Genomic DNA, 22,059 nt, shown 5'->3' on the forward strand with positions numbered 1-22,059 from the left:
AAGAGATCTCTGTCCAGAGGGGTGGATCTGTTTCAACCTTGCTCATGTTGTGCTCTGCTTCATCCTGAATTCTAGCACTGCACAGAAATAACCAAACTTGTTTTTAGGAAAGAAACGAATGGGTTTCAACCCAACACCTCACCCTTCAGATCTCAGGGAGAAAATCCGGGTTTTCCCTTGGAACAGTCATCTCAAGTCTTTAGAAGAACACAGTCCCCCTCAGAGAAATAATGAAACCACAGGATGTGGAGTGAGACTCGGGAGTTTAGAAAATCTTAGGCTCCCAGTATCCCCTACCCTAAGGTTCACAGATTAGGTTGCCTTTTGAAGGTAGGTCAAAGTCATTAGCACGTCAGATGTTCCCCTGCTCTGGGGACACACCCACTTAGTTTCAGACAGCATAAATACCACACATCTTTTTGGAAGTGACAGACGGTTCCAACCCAAGACCTCGTCCAGGAGTCTGGTTGTAAACGGGACTCAACATGGGCACAGGGACCACACCCAGAAAGCTGACATCCTCAGAGGTGGTCAGTGTGCAGGATGAGCAAGAGGGAGCATCCACAGGGCTCACACGCACAGGGGCACAAAATGAGAGGACAGACCAGGAACAGAGAACATGCATGCAACAGCTTTGGATGGTTTTGTCTGTGTGAATGTCGCCCAGTCAGTTCCTTGGAGACGTGAGGCCAGACGGGGACCCCTCGCATGCACGGGCACACTGGGCGGTTATTCGTGTTAGTCTGGCTTTCGTGATCAGTGCAGCCTATGTGTCTCAGGTTGTGATGTGACGTAACAATTTTCAGTTAGAAGAGAACAGAATGCATGTGACTCCCAGGGCAGGTTTTGAATAGGTGTTTGATTTTACAGTGGGGAAGTTGCAAGCAGAGGCTTCCTTTTCTCTTTATGGTAAACGAGAAATGTTTTCACAAGGTTGTGACAGTCACAATATTAACTAATTATTTTGTCACGGCTATGCGCTTAATTAGGCTATAATTTTATTTCCTTTGCTGCAAGGGTCAATCATGTGCTTCTTGATTACAAAGAGATCTCCAGTCATGGTTAAGTGCCAACTTTTGCTTTGATTTCTAACCCCCACTGTCCAGGGGGGAGGGTCACTCTTAAAAAGTGACACATCAACAATGCAAACTGCTTTCATTCCAAATTCTTAAATCTCTCCCTTCAGAAAGTCCTCAATTTGCATGAATTTTATGAAGCACTCTCATTGGTTTTGAGCAAATAGAACCTTTGCAATTGATACAGTTCTCTCTGTAGCATTTCAGTGTCGTAAACAGATACATTTCACATTTTCACAGAAATGACTCATTTTAGAGCAGCTGTGGTTTTCAGAACTACTGGATAAAGTTAAACAACAATGTCATAAAGGTCACTGAAAAAAACCGCTTTCTGGGAAGTAATTTTTATGAACTCTCTGGTAAAAATTCAAGTTTGCAAACTGCGTGGTGGTAAATGTGGTTTTGCTGTGGATGGCAGTTTGTAGGGCCAAGTTTCTTGGAGCGAAATGTTAAACCAAAGCCTGCCACGGTATCAAATTGTCATGTCAAGGCTGCAAAGAATTGATGGATTCTAGAGGTGAACTGAGAACAAGAGGAAATCTCTCAAATGGCTTCGCTTGGGAAATCTGAGACGGGAGAAATGAGTGGGCCCTAGGTGCCAGGCTGTGGTCCCAGGTTTATTTCCCTAATCAGAACAAAGAGTTTTACCTTCTGTTCACCAGCGTGGACGACATCATCAGCACCATGCAAGCCACATGACAAAGTCACATGATACGCACGCACATGATTGGTTGAAAGGAAAGTGGAGGAGGTCACATGGAAAATACAAAAAAATTAAAAACTGATGTAAACAATGGGCAGGGAGAAAAATCAACAACAAAATCACAGACTAAATAAAAGGAGAAATCAAATTAAATTAGCAGCATATATAGGAAACATTGGGAGGACAGTAAAACTGCCCAGAAATAGAAGGATAATAAATCGTAAAGAGCATTTGGTTAACGACACCAATAAGCATTAGATACAGCTGCAACACTGCATATTAATACCACATCAAGGAGTATGTAAACTTGTTTGGAAATAGGGAGGTGTTTCTGCCGGGACCCAGATGTCAAAGTCAATCCAGGAGACTGCTGAAGGAAAAAAAAAAAAAAAAGCAAGTTATTATTCACAGATTCCAGAAATCTCTCGGCATCCTTGGAAAACGAGGGCAATCAAGGAGAACATGGGTCGTGCAGGAGAAGTCTCCAGACTGTGTGTCCTGTAAGAACAAAATATTACGTTACACTGAGAAAAGCCATTGCCTGTTTCCTTTGGTGCATGAGGAGAGGGGGAGTGGGTGCAGGCCAGAGGAGGCAGCCCTGGGGATTCCCTCCTCGCTTTCCAATTCATCTACCCGCGTTATCCCGGAGCTCCCAGTGACAGCCCCGTTGAGACACCTGTGAAGGCAGAGGCTAGTCAGTGCACAAAGGGACGAGGTTTCCTTCTGGTGGTCAAGACAGTGGCTCCATCAACACTGAGGAGCGAAACTGAACGGACCCCCTGGCCCCACGAGCTAAGACTCTGACCCTGACCAAGTGCTTGGGCATTGGTGGACACAGTTATCTCTCCAGACTTGTGGCTGCACTTGATAAGATATGGATTTGTGATCATTAAAAAAAAGTTTGGATTTGTCCATGTTCCTTTTTGTCATCTGTTGTATTTATACTCTAATTTGTTACTGAATGACCTGCCTTGTCCAAAGGCAGTTTGGGTTTCCTGCCTTCACTTGCACAGGCCAGGGGAAGATCAGCGAACTGCCAGTTGAAGCTAAGAGAAGGGCAAAGAGGGGAGGCGGAGAGATCTTTCTGTCCAGAGCACGACCACTGCTTAAAAATAATGCAAGAGAAATATGCTTCAGCCCCGTTACATATTCTTGACGCTCTGAGCGAAGGGAGGCTGTGCTTCCTACTGTCTGAAACTGTACAGGCTCTGGCACATTCCAACCAAGGGTATCCTGCGGGGATTACATTCACCTGATCAGTTTCTCTTTTGATTTTATCTAGGACACCTTCGTTCACTCAGAAGTATAAATGGATCAGCACACACACACACACACCCACACACACACTCCATAGCAAAAACAGGAGACATTATTTATTTTCATCCCTATTGATTGGCTGACGATCAATGGATCGTTGTACGCATCTAGCTACTCTGCTCTTAGCTCCACTGTATTCACACGTGCTACCTTTTGCCTTATTGTTGAGGAATGTGCTCATGCCAAATACAGGCTGCTGCCCAAGTGTGACGGTCTTTCCTTCATCCCAGTATCCACTGGGACTTAAATTTAGGTCAGTAGTCCAATGGCGCACGCGCGCGCTCACACACACACACACACACAAGACACTTTCTTCTCTTTGATGTCACTTTCTAGGCATTTTATCTGTGGACAGAAACGTCTGATGTTTAAAAAGTAAACATCTGTCAGGGGAGAACACCTAATTCCTCCTTAAGGATAAATCTGGATTCAAGGTTCCAGGGAGGACCAATCTACAGTGAGACACCTTAAGTATGACCGAGCTGTGCAAATGCATTACATAGCCTACAATGCCAGGTCCACACACCACACCAAGCTGGGAAGACCAGGAACATGGCTGTTAGAAGAAGAAAGGGTGCTATTAATTGCATTCTTTTTCCCAAATGCAAAAAACAAACAAAAAACAACCCACCCCCAAAACAACCCATCATCTGAGTGAAGCCCGCACAAGCACAGTTCCATGTCCCCTGCTCTGCTCTGCCGACAAAGTGAAACCTGAAAAGCATCAGGAATTAAAATTCATTGCAGCACACACACAAAGATAACACCAAGAAAGCAGACCCTCAGCTATGTTCTGCAGCAGAGAAAAGAACCATTTCATGCAACACACAGAACCAGGAAACTCTTTTCTTCTCTGTTCAATTATGTATCAGAAACCCTGGCCCTGGGAGCAGGAGCGAGTGGGAGCTATATTTTGCATACATGCTTTCTGCCTTCTCTGGCTACTGCTCAATGGATGCATGTCATTTCTTCCTGTGCACTCAGAAATATAGGATCTAAACCCCCACATGGCCATGGAAACCGCTGTAAACACACACACACACACACACACACACACACACACACACACACACACACACACGGGATCCTGTTGACTTGGGACTTAAGGCCTAACACACAAGCTCACCTCATTAGAGCATTATAAAGGCAAGCTTGGAACATGTCACAGTTGTGATGAAGTGTAATGTTTTCCACAAGTCTGGCCCCAACTGTACCCTCAGCAGATGAATTCCAGAGCTCTGATCTGGACTCTGGGTAACAAACTTGAGGGGGCTTGGCTATGCTTCCTGGGGCCACCATTTTCCTAGCTCTGAGGAGGAGGGCTGTGTGGAGGCCTCTGCCCCCCTGTGCCCTGTGCGTTCCTCATGACCCCTTGCCTTGCCTCAAGGTGCCACGAAGCAGGGCATGCTGTCAGGAAGTAGCAGCTCCTGCCCTCTCTGCTGCCCCCTCCACCTCCCACCTCTCTATTTTTCTCTATTCCTTCCCTTGTTCTCAGTCTTGGCAACGTGCGCGCGCGTGCGTGCATGTGTGTGTGTGTGTGTGTGTGTATGCATGTGTGCCACGCTTCAGAGGGGAGGGACAACTAAAGCGGGGAAGAGATGCTGTTCTTTTGTCTCCTTGGTGTTTCTCTAATCCTATTCTGTTGTTTCACACAAAGGGAAATTTGGAAAACTCTCTTCATGCAGAATGTTCTTCACATAATCACCCCAGCTCTTCCTGGTCTCCTGGCCACGCAGACAGCATGCGTAGGAAACCACACCAGGCGGAGAGCCTCCATGCATTCACAACTGTTACTGTTAATACAAGGGACAATGTCAGGCAGCACCGTGACCCAGACGTCAGCTCGGCAACAAGCAGCAATCTGGCCAAGAGCCGCCATAACTCTATACTCACTAGACGGTTCTGTGGTTGGGAGGGCAGGAAGAGGCCAGGTTGCTATGGAAACACGAAGGGCAGACAGGGCACAGAAAGGTGAAGGAGAGAATGGAGATATAAATTATATTCATAAGTAAACATATGAATGTGTTTATATACATATATAGACATTATTATAAAGAAAAGCAGGGGATATTCTCTCATTTCCTCCTTCCCTGATTTATCAGTATAAATATAGAGATTTTTAAAAAAATTATCAGAGATCTTGCTGACAAATCACTCTCCTGTGGCGAGAAAAAAACATATTTACTCATTTACCCTCATTTACTCTGACCACAAATTCCAGCTACTATGTGCTGGGTACTGTTGTCTTGGGTTTTTCATACTTAGTCTTGAATTTTCACAGCTACCTATGAGACAGGTAGAATCTATCATTTGAGAGATACGAACTCTGGCGTTCAGGAGGCTGAGTGACTCATTCAGGGTCATGGAGCTGTGCAAAGAGGGAGCAGACATGGGATTTGAACCCAAGGCTGTTTCTGGTTCTCAAGCCCGAATGCCTGCTGTTCCAGCCACTGCCGGGACATCACCACCTGGTGTGGCGGGGCTGTTTCTAAGCCAAGCAGATTCAACAGGCGGCTTCTGAGTGAGGGCCTGAGTTGCCTCCTGAGGCTGTGCCCAACGTGCAGCAGCTTCTGATACTCCAGGGAGGATACAGCCAGGTGGGCGGTGCCTGCCCCCTGCCTGCCCCCGACGGCTGCTCTGGGCACCTGCTGGCATGACAACTTGGGCCTCATGCAGCTGCTGTCTCCCTTTGCTCTCCACGCACCAACCCCCAACACACACCAAAAGCTGGGTTCAAAACTCCGAGTCAGAGGCACAGAGCTCTCTCCTGAGCCCCCAAGGGAACAGAAGGACAGGGCAGCCAAATGAAACAAGATCATAAATGAGCGAGGCTCAGTCAGGAATGACGAAGCCTGACGCCAACCAGGTTTGGCAGTCCTGCTTCTGGGTGGGCAAACACAGCTTGGTGAGCGCTACAATGTTTTTTTTTGGGGGGGTGGTACGGGAGGAGGGCCATTTACTCATCCTATTTTATGGAAGAGAAAAACAAGGCTCACTTGTGAAGGGTTAAGTAACTTGCCTGAGCGCCTACGGCCAGGCACATCTGTGAGCAGACACTGTTTATTTTCCCACAAATATTTACGAGACAAGTATGCATTTATGGAGAAAGTGAAAGCTACAAGCCTCGCTATCTAATTTCAGTGTCTGAATCCAACTGTGCCAATTAAAATGAAGGGTGAAAACACAACACCCCAAAGCATTTCTTATGACCCTGCTGAACAGATATTTTCCTTGGCAAATTCCTTTGGTTTCTCCGAATGTCAGCTTGAGTCCAGCCTGGGAAGAATCCTGAGGACAGGGCCTGGCTGGGCTGCATGGGCCCCGGGGAAGCCTGGCTGCACGATTTTCAGTCCAGAGCAATGCCTGTCACTTGCCTACTCTCCATCTGGGGGTGTGGGCGGGGGGTGGCGAATGTGGGACGCTCTGTGCCTTCCTCTCTTCTCATTTGCTTCTCTAAAACCTAGTGCTGCTTTCTGCCAACAGAGTTGAATTATCACCTGGTGAAGGAGATAACATTACGCAGACCCACCGTGGCTGGTGGAAAAGCAGCCTGCGGAGAGACGGATGAAGAAAATGATACTCACTATTGGGATGAGACAATGGAGCGGGGGTGGAGGAGCTAGTAGGAGCCGCTGAGGAAAGAAACATGAAGGTAAAGAAAAAAGAGAAGAAAAAAAAGCTCATTGAGGCACAGATACTGAATGAAAAAAAAAAATGGAAGAGTCACCCAAGGGTGTCAATGGCAGGAGCTGAAGCGGGTTAAAGCAAGGAGGAAAAACACCATGCATGAGGGCAGGTGGCCTGCGGGCCAGCGGAGAGCAGGGCTCTCTGACTTCGGACCGCAAGCCTGTGTCTCTGCCAAGCCCCAGGGTTCAGGTAAGGGACGGGGCCAGGAGCAGCAGCAGAGGCCTGCAGCCCCGCCTGAAACAAACAGCCGGTTCAGCAGGACCAGCCGTCTCCATGCGATCACATGTCAGGAGGAGAGGGAACCTGGAGCCCGGCTTAAGGCGAACGTGGAAAAAAGGAGGCTTTGGCTTTTCACATGCTAGATGTCCATATGCGCTCCTGTACAGGCCGATGTCTCCACTCCAGGCGTGTGCGTGGAGCAAAGCCTGTAAGCCTCATTCTCTAATCTCAATGTCCCAATGACACAGAAATGACCTTCCTACTCAAAGTTTACTACTGGGCGAGGTCCAGGATTGTTTGGCATCTGGATGATACTCTAACCACCATTGCCCTCCAAAACCCTATACGGGTTCTCCAGATGCTGCTGTGAGCCTTACTCTCGCTCTCTCTTGGACAAAGGGATGCTAAAGAGACTGGAACTAGATAAGTAACGCTCACCCCACTTTCGGCTTGGAGGACCGTCAGCGAGGGCTCATCTGAGGCATCCTGGACACTGAACAGATGTCCAGTTTTCTGCTGGCAAATATTCTGAGGTTGTCCCATCAACAATCACAAAACAAAGTTCCCTCTGGGAGCTAGATGAAAATCTGAAAAAACATCACCGTATCTCCAACACTGCCTGGGCACTCATGGTTTGATCTTCCCTTTCCCTCCCAGATGAGGCACCTCATTAAACCACGTGAGTACAAGGTCACCGGAGTCAGAGCAAGATGGCCTACTAACTCATGGTGACTTGATGGTCTGGTTAATTCATGTGAAAGTGTATCTCTTTTACTTTTTTGGCTTCAAATGTTTGCATACCTGTCCATATTATTCTGGAAAAGGGGTGGAGTTTTATCTGTTTTAAACACAATATATTAGAATACGTTTAATTTATACTTGCAGTGTGCCATCTAGGGGGCAAAATTTTGTGAAAACAAACATCTCAGGATGCCTCTTTTACAAAGGAGAGACTCATTCATAATCTGTATACCCTGAAAGAAATGGTCTATTTTGCTTCACAGTTCAGAAGCAAATTAAGAGGCAAACATTCAGGCAATGAAATTCTGAAGGCATGTGGCTCAATCACAGAGAACAGGATGCACGCTCAAATGTCACATCATCGGGTTAGGGCCTCGGCAGCTTTGATAGGGAAGCAGCCCCTCCCAAGGCAAACGGAGGTTGTGAGCTTTCCACCGTGACAACACGCAGACATCTGGCCTAAAAAGACATGAAGCAGGGACATCTTTCCAGGCTGCAGTTCTATCTGCTTGTTTGGAGTCACAGCTGCCTCGTTACCTTCACACACATGTACGAACGGGACACAAAGGAATCTTCAAACAGGTGAACCATGCTTTCTAATATGGCAGCTCAGAAGCAGGAGCTCTCTGAGGTTACCTGTGGCTTTGGCACGTTCATGCCCCCGAAGGTGGGTAAGTCTATTAGGGAGCCAGGAGAGCAACCCCATTATTGGCACATCTCAAGGAACTTCAAGAGATAAACTAATGTAAAGTGCACTGGCTTTCACCTACTGCCTCCTAACCAGGGGGTGGGGGATGGAGGATGGGGTAGGGTGTCTGGCAGCCATGACTCTCTCTGTTCAGCATGACGGCATGTTGACCCTGGGTACCTTCTCTCCCTTGGGGTGAGTGTGCACCTAGGGCCTAACTCCAGCATCACGGGCTCAGGCTGTCCACGTGCACCCCAACATTATAGGAGGGGAAAGCACTGCCAACAGGCGAGACGAGCCGGTGTCAGAAACCAACGCTGCTGGTTCTTGGGCTTGGTGTAAGCATGCATCTAAACTGGTGGCTGATTTCACACAAGCTTTGTGCCTTCTGAGGGAGGGAGAACTCAGAGAAGTCCCTCCTAAAACGTGCCCTCACTTGCCAGTAGCAGTCAGTCAGTGATTTTGTCATAGGCGTGATAGATGCTGCAGTCGCCCTTCCAACTGTATTCTTCTTCAGGATGGGTCTGGGTACCCCTGGGGCCAGGCCCTCCCTTCAGCCCCTCTAGGAAGGTCATGAGGGTACAGGAAATACCATAATAACCAACTGTAGTGAGCGTATGATGTTCTCACATGTATGCTGCCTCTTATCCAGTTCAAGTTCTTGACAAAGGCACTCAACGCTAAGGCTGGGCCACGACTCTTCTTATCTAAGAGGAGTTTGATTTTTTTTTTTTTTGTAATTCTTTAGGCCATAACTTATTAGATAATTGAGAAAACTGACTTTGCATGCCTCTAGCAATGCCTGCTGCTGGATCGTTCATGACCTACTTGGAATGGACAGCTGACCACACCATTTTCCAAAGGGCCTCTTGGAATCTGGGTTAATTACCCACTTTCCTACTAGCAGATAACAAACAATGAGGTCTAGAGGTCTCTCTCTTTTTTTAAATTAAACACTGACTTTTAAAACATAGCATCTGTTTAAGAAATTCTTTACCTTTACAAGGACTGAGCTGGCAATGAATGAAAATCACTTACAGGCTTTGAACTCTAAGACCCAGTTACTCTGATTCGGTACTCAAACCCCAAGTACTAGTAAGCAACTCAAAAGGAGGCCTCATCCCAGCCTTCCTGTCTATGATGTACCCAAGTCACATTCATTTACTGGTCAAAATTCGGAAGAGTAGAAGCCCAAACTGAGAGTAAAGATCCAGGAGCAAGTGCTCTCACCTTCAGAGCTGCCCCTTCTGAGTTTCCTCGGGGCCTGGGTGCCAACGGGAGCTGACAGCTGTCACTCTTAACCTGACCACTCCAATCCCCAATCCTGACTCTTTCCAGAACCGGTTCATTCAGGAACCAAGTCTGCTGAGATCATGGATTCAGCACTTGCTGAAAATCTCCGAACGCCTACACTGAGCTACTTAGTTTCTGCTGTGGCTGCAATATTTCTGAATAAATTTTAAAAAGATAAGCTTCCCTGAGTGCCTTTCAGGAGCTAGGAGCTTTTTATGAAAAGAGTGTGCAGTTTTCCGAATACCTTTTCTTGTGAGACTCTCTGGGTAACACTGAACTCAGCCTAGGAAGCAAGGGGCAAGCGTCAGCGGGAGTGAGGCTTGGGGGGCATTTTATAGCCCAAGATCAGACCCCTGCCCCCGCCCTCGCCCCCGCCACCGTGGAGCGGGGGGCTTCTGTAGCCCTTGCTCCTTATGTTCACTATTTACAGCTTACATGTCCTTCCCACGGAGAACTCCCCTCCCTATATACTTGGCAGTGAAGATACTAAGGAGCTGGTCAGTCTTTTCCAAACGTGGAAATGTGGAAATGCACACTGCAAATAACCTCCCTCTAAAGAACACAACTGACTGCAAGTGGGGATTTAACCCCAGCAGCTGCCTGCAGCACCTACCTGTGACTTGGGAGCCAAAGCTCATGTTACCCTTTACAACTGCGGCTGCTGCTTGGGCCTCCTAGAGCCCCCCAGCTGCCACAGACAGAAAGGGGAGGCGCTACGAGCCCGAGTCTTTTATCTCCTCAAAGCAAAAGCGCAAGTCCTTTCAGCTGCTTTTCCCTGTGAAGGGATTCTGAATCCCTGGTGTGGCTGCGGTCACTTCTCTGGCATCCTGGCAGGAGGTGAGGCGGTGCTCTCGCGTGTTACTCAGAGACCCCCTGCAGACCCACCTTGCTTAGCTTGGCGCGCAGCGGCATTGCCACGGGGAGTCATCACACACAGAAATTAATCAACACAATTTCGAAGGACACAGAAATTGCATGCTCTACAACAGGACGAGTGTTAGCCTCTTGGAGGAACCTACAGACATTAACAGGAGCACAACTAGACCAAGGTCAGTGTGGTTAGGGCCCGGACAGCATCATCTACTTCAGCCTAGGGGACGAAAAAGGGACCAGAACTAAATTAAGAACTAGGACTAGCAGATGTTAACACTATAGAAACAGATAATGAGGTATGAAGAGGCACTTACGTGGAAGAGGGCTGTCTGCATTTCCCATGGATGGAACACAGACGATAAGAAAAGACAAGAGACAGACCCAAGGGGGAAAAAAAAAAGATGTAAAAGAAATGAATAGACTCAGGACAGCACATGGAATTGGAAATTCAAATTATCATGTTATTTCAAATCCAGAAAGAAGCAGTTCCTGCAGAAAGAAGATGAGACAGGCCTGCTTCTGGAAAAGGTAGGGGGACTGCTTGCCAGCCTCTGGCTTCAAAGAGAAGGAAGCAAGGGATTGCCCTGCGTGGCTTTTCATCCCAGGAACGAGAGAGGACCCAGGGATCCCTGTGACCGCTCAAGGAGTCGGGCTGTGCTGCACCTGCTATAGCTGGGAGGATGCACGGTCCTCCCAGAGGTTTGGGGCTATGGAGGGATATCAGCAGAGCCTGGCCTTCTGTGGGACAGCGGGGAAAGCGAGGCAGGCAGGGGTGAGGGAAAAGGGAATGATGGAGGAAAGCGGTGCCATCCTGAATGGATCAGGAAGAAGCGCCTCTCTGGAAAGAGGCCCCAAGGGAGGGAGACCCTGACGCGCGCTCCTGGCGGGAGGGAGGAGGAGCAGAAGAGTCAGGGGCCTCAGCCACCCTTTTCCCTCGTGCACTGCTGGGCTCTTGCTCCTGCACATACATCGCACAGCAGCCCCTGCATTTCCGTAACGTCATCTCTCTGCTGTGGCAAAAATCCCACGCCTAATTACACGAACCATCAGTGTCTTTACCCTCTTCCTTCAAGTCACGGGGTGCTTTAGGGCCTTTGTGACCTGTGTCCAAAAGCAGTGTCTCCCAAATCCCTCCACAACATGCCTCTGCGTCTCTGCCCGCTCCCTTTACAACGTGTCAGGGGCTTCCTCCCTGGCTGTTATTCTAACAGGAGGGACCCGCTACTGTGACAGTGTCACCAGGCACTTTGGGGAAGAGAACAGAAGGGGCTGGGCATCAGCCATCACTGAGGGCCAAGGAACTAGGAGGTGGGACCTCCTGGAGCAGAGGAAGCTGAAAGACAAAAGCTGTCATCCAAACCATGGATGGGGCAGCTCAGGGTCCCCTCTGCCCCTGAGGAGAAGAGGGTGGGGATGGGGAAGAGGCAGGGCAGCTGCTTTTACTTACGGACTGGCTGCGTCTTGAACTCAGAGGCTGTGCTGATCTCCCCCAGCCCCTTGCCGTTGAGGGCCGCCAGCCGCACCGCGTACGTCGTCTCCGGCTTCAGGCCCACGATGGTGACAATGCCCTCCATGTTGGCTGTTGCGAGAATATGAGAAGGATCACAAAGGGTGGAAAGCCCATTAGTAAAATGGCGCAGCCGCTGTGGAACGCAGCATGGCAGGTCCTCAAGCAATTAAACATGGCATTTCCATGTGATCTACGTCTGGGTATATCACAAAAGAATTGAAAGCAGGAAGTGGAACAGATACTTGCCCACCCATGTTCAGAGGAGCACTGTTCACAGTTGCCAAAGAGAGGAAACAACCCAAGTGTCCATCAATGGACGAGTGGACGCACACGGTGTGGTACTGATACAGTGGAGTTTCAGGCAGCTTTAACACGGAACGAAACTCACTCGGACACGTGCTACAATGTAGGTGGACCTTGATGACATCAGGCTAAGTAAGCCGGACACAGAAGGACATGTTCCACTCATCTGTAGTAGTTAGAAGAGTCAACTACACAGAGACAGGAAGTAGAATGGTGGTTGCTGGGGCTGGAGGGAGGTGGGAATGGGGAGCTAGTGTTTAACGGGCACTGAGTTTAGGATTATGAAAAAGTTCTGGAGACGGATGGTGGGGATGCACAATAACGTGACGGTACCTAATGCCACTGAACTTCACACTTAAACATGGCTAAAATGGTAAATTTCACATTCCACATATTTCACCACAACAAAAATAGAATTGGACTGTTGATTATATTTGAATTAAATATATATATATTTATATATATAATATATATATAATTATATATATATAATATATATAATTTATATATATATAAAGGGCAGGGGAGGGTGGAATCCAGCTTGTAGCAATGACCAAAAAAAGAAAACAAAGCCAGTTGGACTTTCACATGGGGTCGACTTGCCATAGAGCTGGTGTGAGGTTTCAGAGGGAAGTTAGCGAGGTAAAGAGATTGTTTTCTTCTGGCTCCAAATGGACAGCCCAGAAACTCCTCAGGTTCCCCACCCCCCAAAAGCTGAAGGAGTGATGGAGGCTACCTGGTGAAATAAATTCTCAGTAAAAAGGGCCGGAAGGCAGCCACCCTTGTTACCACATACCGGACCGGGATTAAAACTTTCTACGGAAACAAAAAGTACTTCACTGGCGTATAAACCCCGCAGGGAGAGTTACACACGGTTGTATACTCGGTCTTCAGGGCAAAATAGTCCAGGCTCAAAATCTTCACACTGTAGGCATCCAAGGGTCATTTTTAAAATTTTAGTTTGGAAATCTATCACAGGATGAATTGAAGAGCAGACTTGTCTCTCTGGCAATTTGTTGTGTGGTTAATACCATCATTACAGGGCAGCCCCTGAGTACACCAAGCAAGATGGATGGGTGATGGCAGAGAAGCCCCAGCCCGGATCACCCACAGGTGCAGGGCAGGGGCGGTCTGGACTCATCCAGTTGTGCTTAGCACCTAAGTAGGGCTTCTGCTTGGAGCGTGCTTGAGATGGTCTCGTCTTGGCGTGTCCTGAGAAGCAGGTTCTGACGTACCAGGGGACAGAAGGCCAACACTTCCAGAGGAGATGTGACCGTGCCCGAATTCCAGAGGGACAGGGATGGTGCTGCGGCAAAGGAACACGGACGGATGGCAGGCTGTGGCATCTGGCTTCCTCAGCAGGTGAGAGCGATGTGCCATTCTACCCGGGTGGGCAGTCAGAGGCCCGGCACCAGGGGTGAGCGTCTGCCCAGCACCGAGAAACCCATCATTCTAAAGGAAACGCCGACTCTTCCCACTTACCCTCCTTGGCATCATACCACTTGAAATGCCACACTTCTTCGCCCACTGCTCTCCACTCGGCCTTGTATTTGAGGATGGGCACACCACCTGTGGCCTCTGGTTCATCAAACTGCACCTGTGCTGTGCTAGAGTACGGCTCCACCTGGTCGATGGACGGTGAAGATGGGGTGTCTGTGGGGAGGGCACATATGGAGACCCAGGTGAGCCCGATTAGGTCCAGGACGTGACTCCCAGTCACAAAGCATGTCTCTCGTGTGTACTCATTCTTGGGAATCTTGTCACCCGTCTCCCGTTCCCCAGCCCGCCTCACCCTATCATTCCCTCCCAACAAGCGCCGTGCCCACACCTTTGAACCTCCATAGGCTCCTTGCTTCCTGACCCTCTGTCTTTGGCTACCCTGTCTTCTTTTACTCTCTTAGCATCACCGAAGGGCATGGACTAGGCCAGCAAAGATAAGGCTGGTACAGCCATCAGGGGTGCTCACCTGCTTGGACAAGGATGAATTCCAAAGACTCCTGTCCAATGCGGTTCACTGCAGTACAGTTGTAATTTCCGAAGTCATTTTCAGAGTCTGGGGTCACCTTTGGAAAGGAGGAACTTGTGGGTTACAAGTGTCCCACAGAATGGTCACTGATTCAGATCTTTGTTTACTGAATTAATTTGTAAGGAACAGAACAAGTAAAGCATGAACGATTAGCTCCAGCCCAGCCTTAAATCAGAGAGAATCGCCAAGGGGCTAGTGAGAGGCACGCTCGGCCTCCCAGGCTGTGACCTAGTCCCAGGGAGAGAGAGGGGAGCAGGGCTGAGACTCAGTTTCTTCTGTAACCGATGGCTCCCCTGGTCAGGACACGTGGGAGAAGCAAGAGAGAAGATTTTAGCTGCAGAGGGCAGCCTATCCATAGTCAGATTGTGCCTTCTCCACCCTCCCCTGTCCCCGCCCCGACTCACCTCCAGGTAGCTGGCGGAGGGGGTGTTGTAGATCTTGATATTGCTGTAATTGGAGCTTGGCAGCAGCTGGCCATCCCGGAACCATGAAATTGTGGCGCTGGGGTAGGCAAATACCTCGCACGTGATGTTCACCTGGTTCCCCTCCCACGTGTAGACAGCCACAGGGCCCTGCAGCTTCGGGGCATCTGCAAGGAACAGCAATGCCCATCAGGAAGACCACCACCACCAAGGAGCTCCGTGCACCCTGTCTCCCGGCCCTGGCAGGGTGTGTGTGCCCTGAAGCAGACCCAGCTCCAGGACACGATCAAGCCCAGGCTGGTGTAGCAGTCCTGGGAGCTCCGTGGGAAGACGGAAGCGCCTGTGGGCCTGTAAGAAGCCTGGGGCGGTGGGAGGGACAACTTGGGGACAGAGGTCTGGAAGGGCCCAGGGCAGGGTGCAGCTCAGGTCCTGGCTGCTGTCCTCCCCTTTCATCCTGACCCCACACGGCCCCCTCCCCTCGTTTTTCCAGTCACTGCTCACATTGCACTTCGAGGTACATGGACTGGGAGTCCTGGCCGATGGTGTTGCTGGCAGTGCAGATGTATTCTCCGGCGTCTGTGTACTGGATGCTCTTCAGGGTCAGAGACGACACGCGGGCATGGCTGCGCACCACCATGTGCCCATCCAGAGTCTGCCAGGAGGGAAGGGAGAGCGTCAGAGTCCGAGGCAGGGCGGGGGGCAGGGCAGGAGACCGGGCCACCCCTCGTCTGGGACCAGTCTCACATCCTCTCCCCAAATCGTGCCAATGCCTAACTTTCACTTTAGGTACCTGGTAGTGTGGGAGGCTCTGGAGAGCACCACGGGAAACTGAGTGTATCCAAAATAGAAAATGGGACTCAAGTTTATGTCAAGCAGCCTGGACTCTGTGCCAAGGTTGGTCTGGGGCAAGGACGACCAAGGTTCCCCGCCGCCACCACCCGCCGCCCCAAGACAACCCTGTGTGGCATGTCTTAAATGGAAGTGAAAGTCCTGGCTAGCAGATACTCCAGCAGCAGCGGCCTTGCTCCATGGGATTCTGGGAAACCTGCACCCCTATGCTTTCATCCCAGGAGTCTGCCCGTCTGCCAGTTCCACAGTGCAGGCACGCATAATGGCAAATCCGAATGTGCCAACTGCAAGAAATTATGCAAGAAACCTATATTTCTGCAGATACCTCACTTTCCTGAATGCTTAAAAGTAAAATAATTTCATTCAAGAGAAAGTCCGACAACTCAATGATCAGGAGCTGGTGAGGGGTAGCTGGGTCTTCTCTCCAGGGACAGTGGCACAGAGTCTCAGGCAGATCTGGGATCCGTGACACCACACTCACCACCATTTTCTAGCCCCTAAGACCACAGTTGGCTTCCTGAGTCTCTGGAATTACAGTGACTGGTCAAAAAGGGAATAAGCATATGACCCCTAGGCAATGGGTACTGTAATATTTCCAAGGGGCCTTTGCCTTGACACTCTAAAATGGTTGCTGGCCTAGTCTGGGCATGTTGCCCAAGTTCAAATCCTCAAGAAAGTTGGTAATCTGAAGAAGGAGTCTTGCTCCTCGTAGGCTGGGCTACACTCTTATCTCCAGCATATGCTATTCTGTGGAGATGGACAGGTGAGTGTTCTGCATATGGCATCTGTCATCCATGGGGTTGAGCCTTTAGGGAATCGAACACCTGCTTCAGATTCTTTTGACATGCTGGTTTGGAAGCCTGGGACTCAGAACTGCAATGTCATACAGCAGCCAGTTTAGGCAGCTCAAAAGGAAGGTCCCATTGGCCTTGTGGGGCAGTCTCCACAGATCTGCCCATCACTAATGGACCTAATCCATCTCAGGCATTTAAGCCCCACTGAGGTTCTCATATCTGGAAGTTGGAATACCACTGCTGGCAAGGAGGCAGAGTGCTGAACAAAATCATCACTGCCTACCTCTGCGAGGGCCACCCCACTCACAGAGGAGTGCCCAGATGTCCATAGCTCTCAACTCCACCTGAACCATAAGTCTGCCAGGCTAAGTGGTTGAGGAGATGCCACACATTAGTGAGAGATGACAACAGACAGATGTGGAGCACTTGGCTAGTAAGCCTTGAGACATCTGGTTTGCTGAAGATACTGGGTCCTTGGATCCCCATATCTTGTGGGCTGACAGGGTTGTCCCAATATTCCCGAGTGGTGACTCCCATGAGCCATATAAATTTTAACCCATCAGATCTAGTGTCATCGAAAACATGAAGCCACACCAGCAAGTATCTCTAAAGAGCTGACCTGATCTGCTTGTCACTTCTGTCTGTCCCCAACAGAGCAGGACAAAAGCAGAAAGGATTTGAGGTCCACTCCCCCCTGCCCCACCCCACCCTTTTGGTTATATCAGTCAGAACACAGGTTCAGCTGCTAGTGATACCAGCCAGTGGCTGAGCAATGACTGTTTGTCATAGAGGCACAGCTTGTCCTGGGCCCAGCACCCACAAACATGGAAAACTGACTGGATCTTTGGGAAGTCAAGAGAATATTTCCACAATGGAAGGAATATTGCAGCAAAAGATGAAAAGAGAGTCGCGGAACTAAGAGTAGGACAGTAACAAATCACAATGAAACAGGGCATGAGCAGTCTTTACTCAGAATATTCTAGAAAAAGGTTGAAGAGAAGCTTGGGAAGTGGTTTCATTGACAGCTATACTCTTCCCCCCTTCTATGTGTTCTAAATTTCTCTGGAAAAATTTTCTCATTTAATGTTGTCAACAGACCAGTAGACAGCCCTCTACAGAGAATTCTTATTTTGCAGTGGCTCGCGACAGGATTGATGATGGGAATTTGCCAGATGCCCAGTTCTCCCTCCAAGGGGAAGCAGATAGACTTCCAGTGTAATTAGACTGTTTCCCTCTGAAATGTTTGACTCTCACACAGGGACAAAGTCAGGGACTGCTACCCACAAGCCATCCAGACCAGGAGTCATGCTGATAAAGTCCAGGCTTGCAGAGGAAGCAGATGATCTCTGGGCAAGAAGGGAAAAACACCTGTGACAAGAAAACCCTGTTTTGCAAAAACAGCATGAAGGGCCATCACAACTATTCTTCTCATCAGAACATTTTTGTGTCCCTTCTTCTAGGTAAAAGTGCTAATTCTCAGAGCTTACAGAACGAAACTGGCCATAACCCAGTAACCTTCTTTGGAGCTCATCTGGACTTATGGTCTTCATCTCTGAATGAGACAAACAGGAGGAAATTCTGAGCCCCAGGGGTGGCACTCACTTGAAAGTCAATTATGTCCAAAGTGAGATACTCAAGATAAGGATACTTCTGGAAAACGGAAGTGAGTTGTCTGCTTTCCAGGGAGTAAACCTAGGACTTCCACTTATAATAATAATTCTCTTAACCTCCCTTAACGCTCCCTGATAAATCTCACGTCCCCCTCCAGCCAGGTCTAAATCAGAATGACAGGGGAAGATGTAGAAGGTCAAATAGAATGAGATCTGTAGTTACTGAGGAGTGGCTGATAATTAACCCCTCTTCTCTCTTGTCCCCAATCCCAATGGGTCTGTGACTTTGGGGCAATAAAACAGCCAGGCTGGGACAGCACTAAGTGATCCCTGTGCCACAGGAGGGAGGCATTTCAGCGAGACGAGCACCTGACTATGGTCCCCCATGACATGGAAGAAGGTAGGAAACAAAGACAGCTTATTGTACACTGGATTTGATCACGGCAGTGTGTTCATGTGTAGAAACTAGGATCAGTGCCCGGGGATGGGCAGTCAACTCTTGAATATTAAACAGCATTAAACATTTACAGCCACGATCTGAACACATGAGTTATGTGTTCCGAATAATTATCATTTCTGAAAACTAAGAGGAAAGAGTTACCTAATTAAAACACAGTGTATAGGATTGCCATATTCGACATTTGTAGTATTAAAATATTAAAGTTTCCTCTGGAGAAGAGACAAAAGCTATTTTTTAAAAAATATTTATGGATTCGATCCTTGAACCTCATCTAAAGTATACTAGTTTTTATTTTGCTATCTTTTACTTACACGAATCACTGAAACAAAGATATGCCTGATTGTAACTAGGGTCTTGAGTGTGTAACATTAAAATCTAAAGATTAATATTTAGCTTTAGTTTTCAAACAAGGTCCTACATTACCCAAATGGAAGGAAGCAGTCAGAGAAATCTCAAAAGCTAAATGCTACTGACTTCTAAAACCATTTGTGCCAAATCATGCAAATCTAATAAATTTAATTCTCTATGAAAGTAACATAGGTATGCTTAGCAATTTGGGGAAACCAAGGAGAGATGCCATCTGCATTGCTGTGACATGAAATGGGATGTGATCATTTACCAGGACCGATCATTCTAGAATAAAGCGAGCAACAAGATGAGTTGAGCTGGAAAGGGCTGAGTGGGTTTTTAGACACTAACTCTGTGACTTTATGACCCAAAGCCACATCAACCAGGTGAGAGGCAAAAAAAAAAAAAAAAAAAAAAAAAAAATCTCATCATTTCCAAATGCCTGGCCTGGGAATTGGAGCGATTTATTTCTGTAAGTATAATTACCTGGAGGTGATTTTACCAGCACCAGCAAGAGAATAAGATCCAATTTTAAGAAGTAATAAGGATTTGTTCATCCACTCCCAACACAGCTTGCTTGCTCATCCTAAGACACTATTGCCAAGTAACGTCTACCACTATTGACCTATTCTTTAATCTAACTAGATGACTAATTAGTTTAGCATGTCTGGTTATTAAACTGTAATGGCGAGTTAAACTGCGATGCTTTCGAAACTAAAGACTGGCTAGTGGTCAGGTAAGCTATACCTCCTGCTTCTCCGGTCGAGTCCACGAAGCCTGGAGAGAACAAGATATAAAACACAACAAGAAAGCAGTAAAATTTTACAACATGTTGCTTCAGAGAATTGATGTATCACACTGCATTCCGTGCACATGCAGCTTCTTTTCAACTCAGAACTTTTTCCAAGGCTCACTTTCAATGGTGTGTTTATTACCCAACTGAATTTAGGGTTTAGCTTATGTTAAGCTTTCCCCACCCCCTTATGCACATTAAGATGTATAATTCAAAGGAGATGGCTTTCCTGATCTTTGGTAGACATACACAGGGGTACCAGCAGACACAGCAGACTGCTCCTGTTCCAGAACATCTTGAATATTTCTCGTAGTTATTTCATGTTGCTATTAGTTCTGACTATAAAGTCTAGAGATACTCATAGAGTATGTTTCCTCCTTTGGATTCTATTAGACAGCTTATCACAAAAATACGAATGCCATTTTGTGCTCATGCATTTTATAATTCATTGCATGCATCCTATTAAAAATCACGTTTATATTTTCTAAAAAGGAACTAAAAAAGGAGGAGAGAGGTACATTAGGAGTGGTTAAGTATGAAGTGCTTAAAGTTGTTGATCAGGAAACTTCCAGGACACCAAATTCTGAGTGCTGCGGCAGGCTCCAGTCAGTTCTCAGGGGCAGAGGAATGCCCGGATGGCATGCAGGCTCAAGCGTGCACCATCGACATCAAACATGGCATTCACAGAGGAGGGAGTCAGCTCAGAAGCATAGAGGTTTGGGTGTCTTCCTACCCACGTCTGCATATTTTATATCTGGCACTTGGGGAACTCCTACACTTAGAGTTTTTCCATTTTCATACTGGTTTTCAAAAACATCCTACCTGCAGTTGTTCTTTTTATTAAATGGCATGACTGCCTGGTTGTCCCTGATGTTCAGATGGAAAAAGGAGAGAACAGATACCAGAGACAAGGCAATGCAATCCAGGAAATGCAAATGGTTAGCAAACATTTAGTAGGAGTCCACTAAATGCAGAGAGCTTTTGTGAGAAATGAGGATGGAGAGGTTGGATTATGTCATGTGATGCTGGAATGAAGAAAAAAGTGAGGACAGAGGACCATGCACCATGTGTCGCTGTGCCAGCATGTCAAATGTGGCCGCCAACGAGAAGCTTGTCTGTCACATGCCAGGGCTGCATGAATCAAGACTTTTTTAAAGGGCTATCCCATATGGAGTTATTTGTTTTTCAAATCTGATCCTTCTTGTACCTCTCCCAAATCACTAGGGTTTTGTGTCATTCAGAAGTAGTTGCTAGTAACACAACGCCTCCACTAGCCTGACCTCCTGCCTGTGTGCCCGATGGGAGTGGTAGGATATGCCTTGGCCCTGATAATTTGGTGATGGTGTGTAGTTCACTTTAAGACAATCTGATGTGCAAATATACACACATAAAACAAATTAGGATATGATTAGCCACGCTCCAGAAATTTTAAGTTCCAGGTCCTTTTAATATTCACGTTTTATTACCTCACATACGAGTCTGCAGGAATATGTACAGTGAAGCATCCCTACACTTAGCCTAAAGTAGATCCTGCTATACCTCTGCCCACACCCCTAATATGCCAGACTCTAACTGCTTATCATAGGCACCTTTTCCAGTGTTTATACATGGGCGCCTGGTTTGCATTAATGAGGAATTCTCCTCGGTGACAGAAAGATCCAGTTTTCAGTGGATCCAGAATTTCAAAGGTCTCTCTTATTTGTGGGATTTGTGGGACACTCTGTCAGCTAAAGACTCGAGGTTCAGGAAGTTCCATTTTTTTCTACCTGTTCTGAACTCAACTCTTTGCCCCTCTTCTTTTCCTTAAATATTAAGGCTTTGTATACATTTCTTTACCAGTCATTTCAAAGGCATGTTCAAATAAGAGGTTCAAATACGCACACAGAGAACGTGTTGTGATAGTGACCGATTGTGCAAATCATCACCCAGAGGTCTCGCTCAGTATGTAAATGGTACCTCGAAGTTAGCCCCACTCACTCACATACCTGGCAATATTTAAAATGAGTCTTGGTAGTATGAGCAAGGAAATGATGTGGATGTGCAAACTTTCTTTGTACCTGCATTATCACAATGTCCTCCAGACACAGTGATCAAACTGACCCATTATGATGTTCAAATATGGTTTGTTTCAAGGTTTTTTTTGTTGTTGTTGTTTGTTTGTATTTGTTTGTTTGGGCCAACATAATGGAGACTAAGAAATGGATTAACTTTCAGACAGGTGATCTACCCTAACGGTCTTAATGACCCAAATGTAGCCTACCTGTTATCAGTTGTTGAGCAAAACCAACTCAACTAGCTGAAGCTTAGCAGACTGATAGTAATCGGTCTCGAAGGAGTGATTGGACTG

At 47.6% G+C, this 22,059-nt stretch overlaps 1 protein-coding gene across 20 annotated transcripts in view; it reads right to left on the reverse strand.

Annotated features, from left to right (window-relative positions):
- NCAM1 (neural cell adhesion molecule 1) overlaps window positions 1-22,059 on the reverse strand; it is a 314,921-nt gene that overhangs the window by 26,080 nt on the left and 266,782 nt on the right. For 5 of the 20 annotated variants that reach the window (XM_086679089.1, XM_086679088.1, XM_086679097.1 and 2 more), the window contains exons 9-15: window positions 19,667-19,696; window positions 15,360-15,510; window positions 14,841-15,025; window positions 14,377-14,473; window positions 13,893-14,063; window positions 12,045-12,176; window positions 10,912-10,926 (exon numbers count right to left, since the gene is read on the reverse strand). In XM_086679089.1, coding sequence (XP_086535215.1) covers window positions 10,912-10,926; window positions 12,045-12,176; window positions 13,893-14,063; window positions 14,377-14,473; window positions 14,841-15,025; window positions 15,360-15,510; window positions 19,667-19,696 — 781 coding nt within the window. Of the gene's footprint in view, window positions 1-4,989; window positions 5,032-6,680; window positions 6,729-10,911; window positions 10,927-12,044; window positions 12,177-13,892; window positions 14,064-14,376; window positions 14,474-14,840; window positions 15,026-15,359; window positions 15,511-19,666; window positions 19,697-22,059 lie in introns of all 20 variants that reach the window. The other 15 variants (XM_086679091.1, XM_086679090.1, XM_086679099.1 and 12 more) reach the window with 4 other exon arrangements.

Source organism: Puma concolor, chromosome D1 (assembly GCF_028749965.1).
Source record: "Puma concolor isolate L17-30 chromosome D1, mPumCon1.1.hap2, whole genome shotgun sequence".
Taxonomy (NCBI): domain Eukaryota; kingdom Metazoa; phylum Chordata; class Mammalia; order Carnivora; family Felidae; genus Puma; species Puma concolor.